The sequence below is a fragment of the Cardiocondyla obscurior genome, linkage group LG19, assembly GCF_019399895.1.
Source record: "Cardiocondyla obscurior isolate alpha-2009 linkage group LG19, Cobs3.1, whole genome shotgun sequence".
NCBI lineage: Eukaryota > Metazoa > Arthropoda > Insecta > Hymenoptera > Formicidae > Cardiocondyla > Cardiocondyla obscurior.
The window spans coordinates 827049-835907 of NC_091882.1; the positions used below are offsets into that span (position 1 = coordinate 827049).

The 8859-nt window shown below is 45.1% G+C and overlaps 1 protein-coding gene across 2 annotated transcripts in view; it reads right to left on the bottom strand.

Annotated features, from left to right (window-relative positions):
* Optix (optix) overlaps nucleotides 1–8657 on the bottom strand; it is a 48160-nt gene extending 39503 nt beyond the window's left edge. The window contains exon 1 of one of the 2 annotated variants that reach the window (XM_070669287.1): nucleotides 5323–8657. In XM_070669287.1, the coding sequence (XP_070525388.1) occupies nucleotides 5323–5951 (629 nt within the window). In that variant the 5' untranslated portion in view covers nucleotides 5952–8657. The remainder of the gene's footprint in view (nucleotides 1–5322) is intronic. The other variant, XM_070669286.1, reaches the window with a different exon arrangement.
* Between the last annotated feature and the right edge of the window lie 202 nt (nucleotides 8658–8859).

Genomic DNA, 8859 nt, shown 5'->3' on the forward strand with positions numbered 1-8859 from the left:
AGGAACGGCGAATTGAGTCACACGCCTCGAAGACGCTGACATTGAACGCGTCCTTACTTAAAACGACAATTATTTCTCAATCAACGTCAGGTTCGGTAATTGATTGTGCCCGGATGTTCCGCTGCCTCCTCCGACCCTTACCTTCCTTCGCCCGTCCGTGTTTTACCGCAAAACGCGACGGAACGCGCTCACCCCGCCGGATGGTGCGGCACCAGCGGGAACGTCCCCGTTCCATTCTCTCTCGTCCTCGTAATATATAGCTCTTACGTACACCCACACACGTAATCGCGCCGGCCTGGCATCCACACAGACGCCCGAGTAGCTACGTGCGAGCGCGGAGATTGCTCCGGGGCTTTCGGGGTTGAGCATATTGAATAACTCGCTCGCTGGACCGCGAAAATATACCGCGAGGCTGGTAGTATGCGGATCGACGTTTCTGAAAGGACCTTCTAGGATCCTCGGGGCGGGCACCGTATCCTGTCTACGTGTCTACCTAACCCACCCCAGGTCCGGGCGACGGCGACGGCGACGATGACGACGACGAATATGCGACATAGTAGATTCGCCCGTCTTTACCCTCATGTGTCAGAACTGAAAATGCACCATAGAGAGAATTTCGTTACGACGGGAGCTGCTACGTTCTTCGCGGGTACCGACACGTGACGAAAATGAAACATTTGGGCCGCGCATCTTGTGAGGACCGTCTTTGCGTCTTGCTCTCTCACCTCGAAGCGCGGCACAAACGACGACTTGGATAGTAATAATCCCGGAAGCGCGTCTAAATTGCCGATTACACTGAAGCAAATCGGCCCGCCGAAACGGTCGGAAATATTTTATTTCGCGTCGGTTTTTGCTTTTGCCAATCGAAATATAAAAACGGCATGTAAATCGCGTGAAATTTTCAGTACGGAATGTACTTATTTACCATGCAGGATTTTACAGTCTGATCGTTGGCGGATTTTATCAATCGGGAATTAAGCTCTTTACAATGCGTGCAGGTTCCCTTCCTCGTCGATGTTGTTCAGAATTCATAATTCGCGAATAAAAAGGGAATTGCCTAAAAGAGTGGAAAGTGGCGGCTGATAGATGGAAAAATGATTAAAAAAACCGCTATTTTTTTTTCCCCCGTGGATTACATTATTCAGCGTTTCGGAACTAACAACGATTGTAACAAACTGCGTTATCCAGTGATGCAAAATATCTCTTATGAATTTTTTAATGGTATGTTTTTTTCCGCGTCGCGGCTAATGAACGCTGCCTGTACTCGGTGACCGAGTTATTAAATATTGGAAGCACGTTAACAAAAAGCACAAAAAGCCATTTCGATATAAATATGAATTGAACGTGGTGGGGAAAAAAAAAAAAAAAAAAAGAAAAAAACTGCGGGAAAAGGTCCTCTGTATAATGCAGGATATAATTGAATAAAACGCGTGAATTTGTCTCAAAATTATTCAGAATAAAAATTATTACACAGTTTGGTTTTATGCGCGATATTAATTCCGCATAATAGAAATATTACAAATGAACGATTGCGCTACCTGTATTTGCGTAATTACTTATTAACGATATTTCTCCATGATACGGCTAGTAATTAGTAATTTCGAACGCGGCATTATCAGTGACAGATAATGGCGAAGCTAAGAAATAACGCGATGCTTGACGGCTTTCGCGATGCCCTACTGCAGATAATCCTTACTTGTCAAATATTGTAAAACAATGCGTGCATATTGTACGCGGATTCCGTATCGCGTTCGACACAGGCCAGCGTTTCCGAGAGGAGACGCGGGATTCCCGGGGAGCTTTCTATCTCCCTATGTCTATCTGGATGTACGACGACCGAGGATTCTCCTCCGTCCCGAGATTCGACGGATTACGTGCAGGAAAATGTGGCTCGAGGCCAGACACGGAATGTCATTACGTCGGGTAACGATAGGTACGTCGCAGCCATTGTTGGATAGCCTCAGTTGAAGTAGAGACCGTGAAATCGCGAGACTGACATAAAGGATAATTTTTTTTTTTTTTTTTAAGCCGTATTGTTTAAATTGTATCCGAACGTTGTTTTCTTGATTAGTCGAATCAAATTAACATTTCAATGACTTCCTCGAGAAAACGGCTATTTACATTTCCCTGCAGTCGCTTGATATACTCGTGAAAATTGTTCTCGGGGGAATTATTTTGCAAATTCGCGTAGAACAAAACGTTCCGATCGCGGCGTACGCGTGTACAGCGTGAAAGATATACCTCTAGCATTTCTAGCGACGCCGATTCATCATCACGCACAAAGAAATTCTGGCACAGTTTTCATTCGATCCTATCGCGCTGCATAATTCGCGGGAATTATGCAATATTATGTTCCGCTTAATAAATCTTGTGTTACGCATATTTTCTCGCGACGGCGACGGTAACACTGCCGAACACGAGAATGCGATCTTCTCTTTTATCGTCAATGACGCAATGCGTGCGGCTTCTATACTTGCGCGGTGATTATGCAGCGGACTTGCACATATAAAACATTTTCTTGCATTTTTTATGAACGCGCGACGGCTGCGCGACAATTTAGAGACAATGCTGCACACGTCAAACGTGCAATCTTTACCCGCTGCGCGAGCTCATCAAGATCAATTAAAGCAGAGTATGGTGCAGCCATCGTCGACCGTTAACGATATATCAATTACAGCGTTAGACGTAGGTAATGACTATTAATGACTTCATTCAGAGCGCAATAATTACACGATATATGTCCGCGCGCATGGGGACAGATTTAGGTCGGCGCTATTTTCCACGGGAGAATGGCAGTTTTATCGCGCCCGGGTTATCGAAACATTCATCCTGATTTACGATTGAAATAACGCACCAGCGCGAAATGAATTAGCACTTTAATCCGCGCGAATGTTGCGTGTCATTTGCCGGATTGTGCTCCGTTATCGATACGAGGGAACTCTGTGCGTACTTAGCGCGTCAAGTACAATTCCTAGCTGCTTTTCGGTGATCGAAGGATTATAAAATGATAACGTGGTCTCGCAAACAGAATCAAACGCCTTTATGTTTTATTATATTTATTTAATTCAATTATTTTTCGTTACAAGCACGTTGAAGATTCTAAATTAATTTATCCGCCGGATATCTAAAAGCTTCTTGCACATCTGCATTGGTTTTTAGCTCGGCGCAGCGGGGCACAGGTGTTTTGCACCTCCGACTTGAAAGCCATCTAATTAACTTCGGCGTCATTTAGATGGTACATCAGATAAACACCTTTTTCTCGAGGTAAAATTCAAAGCGCGATACGTCTTTGGTAACGTCGCGCATGCAAGGTCGCGTGTTTCGGATGCGGAAAGTTGCCTAGGATTCCCCGGGAAGCAACGGTGAAAATGTTCGGGTAGGTCTGCCGAGAACTCATAAATTACATTGGGCGCAACATCCGGTTCGCGCGTTGAGACCACTCGAGGCTTCCTAACGAGAGGGAAGGAAGAGCAGTTTCGTGGCATCTAGAACCCACCTCGAGTTTCCTTTTTATAAGCAAATAATGGCGGCGTCGGGCGATAAATAGCCAAACAATGCGGTCGGCAGACCGTTACCTGCCCGCGACGGTACCGCTCGTGTCGAATCGTATTGAAATGACAGGTGGTAATTCCCAACGAAGACTCTACTTCCGTTTTTCCATCGCCTAAACTTTGTCGATGATCCCCTAATAACGACCGACCGTGATTCGTGAAGGAATTCATCCCTTTTATAATCCTTGTATTATTCGAATGCATCATTCTTCTTTTTCTTTTTTTTTTTTTTTTTTTTTTTTTTTTTTTTTTTTGTGTTGTTGACGACGTTTCGTTACACGGTCGTTTGCATGTTAGACGTCCTCATTAAATCATTTCTCTTCTTAGAACTGAAATTGATCGCGGAATTGAAGAGGCAAAATAGAAAATAAACCGGAGTACAGCTAGATTTCTAACGGGTCAGCAACCAGATTCCTGGTCAGTTTTTAAATAATAATCTACAACACGCTTGCCTTCGGGCTTATTTTAGAAATGTAATTGGAAGATTATGATACTCGATAACAGATAAAAAAATATATATATGTGCATGATATTTGTTTCATGCGCAAAGACGAAAAGAACAGGAATCTGAGAGCGATTTAAATCCTATTTTAAAGCTATCCTGAACTTCGACATTCGAGTATATCATTGCGCGCGGGAATAGAGAAGGGGGAGGACGAGAGAGAGACCGAGGAGCGATGTCAAAACACAATTTGAAAGACGTAATTCGAAAATCGTCGTTCGCCCGACGGCAGCGACCCTCCGTCGGACGTCAAAATGAAATTATGCGACCCTCCACAACGGGGACCTTGGGGCAGGCACAAAGGCTCGTTTGCCGAGGACACAGTACAACAATCTGTCTAAAGGGACCTAAACCACTAATCGTTTCGCGATTAACTTCCATTAAACGCTACTTAATGAAGAAAACTTTCCTTCTATGTTCGTGACCAACCGCAGACGATCTCGAAGACGTTCTTACGTGTGGACCGAACTCGCTGTTTTTACTTTACGAAATATTCTATTAACTTGACGAAACGCGAATCGTTTTGGCAAGAAGAACGATAATTGCTCAATTTTAACGCGATCAATTATTGCTATTATAATTTTTGCGAAGAAAAAAAAATAGAAAACATTTTTTTTTATTTCTGAAAGATGTTATAAAGTTCTTTTCTTTTCTTTTCTTTTTTTTTTGTTTTTTTTTTCTTTCAGAAAGATTTACCGCAACCGGTGATTTTTGTCATTTCATAATTTATACGTTTGTTTTTAACATTAAATAGTCGTGTCACTGTAATGATTATTTTGCACCTTCGGTATCGCGGACTCAATAATTTGCTCTGTTATTAATGAGCGGGTGTTCTCGTAAGGGTACGAGAGTGTGCGTGAGTATTCGCGAGGACTGTTTGTTAGTTTAGCGTGTATTTAACGGTATTGAAGGAGATTTGAACGTACGGTAATACTAGGCATATTAAGCTGGCATTAACGTACACGAAATATTTCAATGCTCCGAAAAGTAAATATATTCTACTATTAGCTCATTAAAGATTGGATAAATACGTATGACGTTTCACATTTAATTATAAAGCGCACTTCGTTAGAACCGCGCGCGTATCGAACCGTTTATTTTACGAAAGGGGAGTATTGCGATTTGAGGGAGTTTAATCCGACGTGTTGTTTGACAGATTCGCAACTACATCGTCGATTTTTGTCGTCGAGACGACCGGTCAGTCTTGCCGGCGATTCGTCGTATTTCCGACCGTGGACGAGGAAAAATAAAATTAAATTTACGACACACCTGTTTTTTGCCGCAGCAGCGCGATCCCTTTGCCTTCTATTCTTGAACCAATTTCCAACTTGCGTCGGCGTGAGTCCCGTCGCGGCGGCCAGCTCTCTTTTCTTGCCCGGATTCGGATAGGGATCCTGAAGGTACCATTCCCGGAGCAGCGATCTAGTCCTCTCCTTGAAACAGTGCGTCTTCTGCTCGCCATCCCAGATTGTTCTCGGCAACGGAAATTTCTTCCTCACGCGGTACTTGTCCACGGGACCGAGCGGCCGGCCGCGAAGTTTCTCGGCTTCCTGATAATGCGCTTCCAGCCACATCGCCTGCAGTTTACCGTGAGAATCTTTAGTGAACTTGTGCCTTTCCAGGATAGCGTAAAGCTCCCGGTAATGTCCCGAGTGAAACGCCACGATGGCACGCGCTCTGAGGACAGCCTCGCTTTGATTTAATTCCTGAATGTTGGGATGAGCGACCGGAAGGCTCCATAGGAACCTCGCCAGCCTCTCGATGTCGCCGCTCTCTTCTAAGGTCTCGCAAACCGTTGCCACCTGGCTGACGGAAAACGATAAGGTTGGCAGGGCAAGATATGGACAAGGTACAAGCGGACCGTTCGCGTTTGGCGGTGTGGTCCCAGCGGCGGACATCTTCCCGAAACGGTGATATTCTCGCGATACACCAATTTTGACTCTGCTAGTTTTCTTGGAGTATCGACGTCACCGGGTATCGTCGCGGTTCAGGAAGCGCGCGGCTCCGATTTATGCTTGCTCTTGGACCTTCTCATGATTCGTCGGAGTAACGCGCGGTGCATTTGCTCATTACGAACGAACGTGACGGTCACTCGGCGATTACCCACTTCACTATTCGACACCACAGACAAAATTCTCAAGTTTGAGAGTGCGAACTTAAAAAATGTTACGACGTTTAGAGAGAGGCGCGTCGAGTTTTTTTTTTTTTTTTTAAAGCGAGAAAATTGCCGAAAAAAAAGAAAAAAATAGCCGTCTCTGTTTTCCGCAGGTACTAAATTCTGAAAGCCTCACATAGCAATTCTCTACTTTTCTTCTTTTCTGGTTCTTTTCCGCGCGCGTTACGACACGTCACTGATTAATGTCGAAACAATCCCCGAAAGTCGGCACGTGGCGACGTCTGAATTGGAGCAGGATCGCGTTGTGAAGAGCTCCGATGCCCATTGAAGATCGCTGTCAGGTGGGTACGCGCGACCGTTCTCCAGGTCGCTCAGGTAACACCCACTAGGCCAGGCGCGCTGACGCTCTTCCACGTCGTGGGGATATCACGCAAGGCCGCTGTTGCCTGGATCGTATCGGATAGCAAACTGGTTTCGTTTACAAGCCGGCATCTCGGCACCGGCCCTACCCAGCATGATACGTTTGTACTCGCCCGTTGCAACCGGGCTGTCTCGCTGGCGCTCTAGACCTACCTCGACCTCTCTGTCTCGCTACTTCCTCCACCGTCCAATCTTCGCGTAGGGGTACGGGGAACGGAAAGAGATGGCGATAGACGGCATCGGGGGTCCAATGCACAGACCACGCCTACGAGGTACACCGGGATTGGCCGGATCCCATCCACGTAACCATGGTTACCTTTCTTCGTCCTTCCGTTAGGCAGCATAGGGAGCTACAGTTGTGTCGGTTAATTATCCCTTCCTCGTGCAGTCGGGCCGGTTATGCAAACCCCACCGCGAATGTTCTTCCTCCACCATCGACATTCGCGGCACCTCTCGTGCCTCCCCTCTCGGACTGCCGGGAAGGAAGCGAGACGAGGAGAGAGAGAACGATCAATGCATCCTGCAGAATGTAGAACGGAGAGGTTGGTAACTGCTCGCGTAGAGGGGAGGTACGACATGATCCCGTGAGTTGCTGCTGTTCGCTGTTCCTGCCGCCGTGACGCCACTGTTGCTGTTGCTTCTGTTGCTGTGATCTCGCGACGATGTTTTCGACGTTGGACTTGGTACCCGACTGATAGCTGGATAAGATTGATAAGCTGCCAGCCATCCGCTCTCAGACCAGGACGTTTACGTTATTTCACTTACTTTTGGCTCATTCTTCTGCAGCGGGCGAATTTCTCAACGCTCCGCTCGCTGATTCTCTTCCCGGTTATCGTTTCCTCATTAGATTTATTATCAGACATTTTTTTATCCATCGCTGTTACGCCGGGCGCAATTCATTTCATCGAGAGTATTTAAACTAGCAAATTTAATTACGCTATAAAATACTCGCCACGTAATTACACCTACTTTAGAGATTAGAGCTTTAAGTGATGAATGAAAATATTCGGCCTCCGTAAAACGCGGTCATTGCTGAAGTATAACGTTCAACTTCCGTAAGGAGAAGCCTTATATTTATAATCGAGCTCTCGTATCTTAGACAGAGCGGCGACAGAAGTTAGCGTTGAAGAATCGAGGGCGCGCGACGGCGCCGAAGGCGTCTCCGTTTTATCGAACGCGCAGCCACCGCAGAAGCTTTAGTCCCGCGGTAGATATTCTGATTTTACTTTACCTCGGCCGTGTCAATGTAGCGAATTTCGCTTGATATTTTCAATCTATTATTACATATAAACGCACGTGCGCAAAGTACGTTCAATTGTCGCGAGAAAAATAATCTCAAGTAATCTAAGAGTTCGCCCGAAAATTTTTTCGCAAAAATTTGAGACCGCAGGAGCTGAGAGTACAATAACTTCCTGATTTTTTTTTTTTTTTTTTTTACGTTTCCGTTGCAGCTGATCGAACGTAAAATATTAAGCAAGTTGTAACACTTTAATGACACATTTCGACGCGAATAATCACTTCGGGGCTTAACATATCTATGAGCGACGAGCGCTACCGTTAATCTCGATCGATTTGCAGTAATGAAAAAGTAAATATGGTTTCGCCGTGGCGGATGACTCCTTCCGATTGCTCTCGTTTACGTTACCTCGGTCGTGCCGTTACACGACCAGCGGCTGGTAGCGGCCGCGATTGGCCAGGGTTAAATCGGATTACGGGGCGAAGCGGGATTACCTCGAGTTTTTCGAAAGACACCATCCTGCCAGCGACTATGGCAGTCCACGGGATGCTCTCGTATTTTCTCCCGACGCGATCCGTCATCCATCCGTCTACGTGACATTCGACATATGTTGTTTCTATACCTGGCGGTGTTGTTTAACCCGAAATTAGTGTTTTGATAGTTACAGTAACATTCCATCATATCTACCGTGAAATTTCATTAAGCCCGCAAATAATACCGCGTCTGTGCCTGCAGTTATTACGGTTGTACAATTTATCATTCGTTGTATATATATTTCTTGCTTCATTTTTATATTTCGTGGCGCAAAAAAAAAAGTATTACTTTTATTATAAATTAATATTATGAATTACGTTAACGAAAAATACTTTTTTTTTTTTAAATTTATTTCGGCACACATTTACTGTTAACACATGTGGTTGAAAATATTACGCGTGTCAGCCACCCAGGTTTTTTTTTTTTTTTTTTTTTTAAGCACGCAACACTTATTCCATATTTAGAGAGTGTAGTTTATTTGCACGCTCATAACTACATA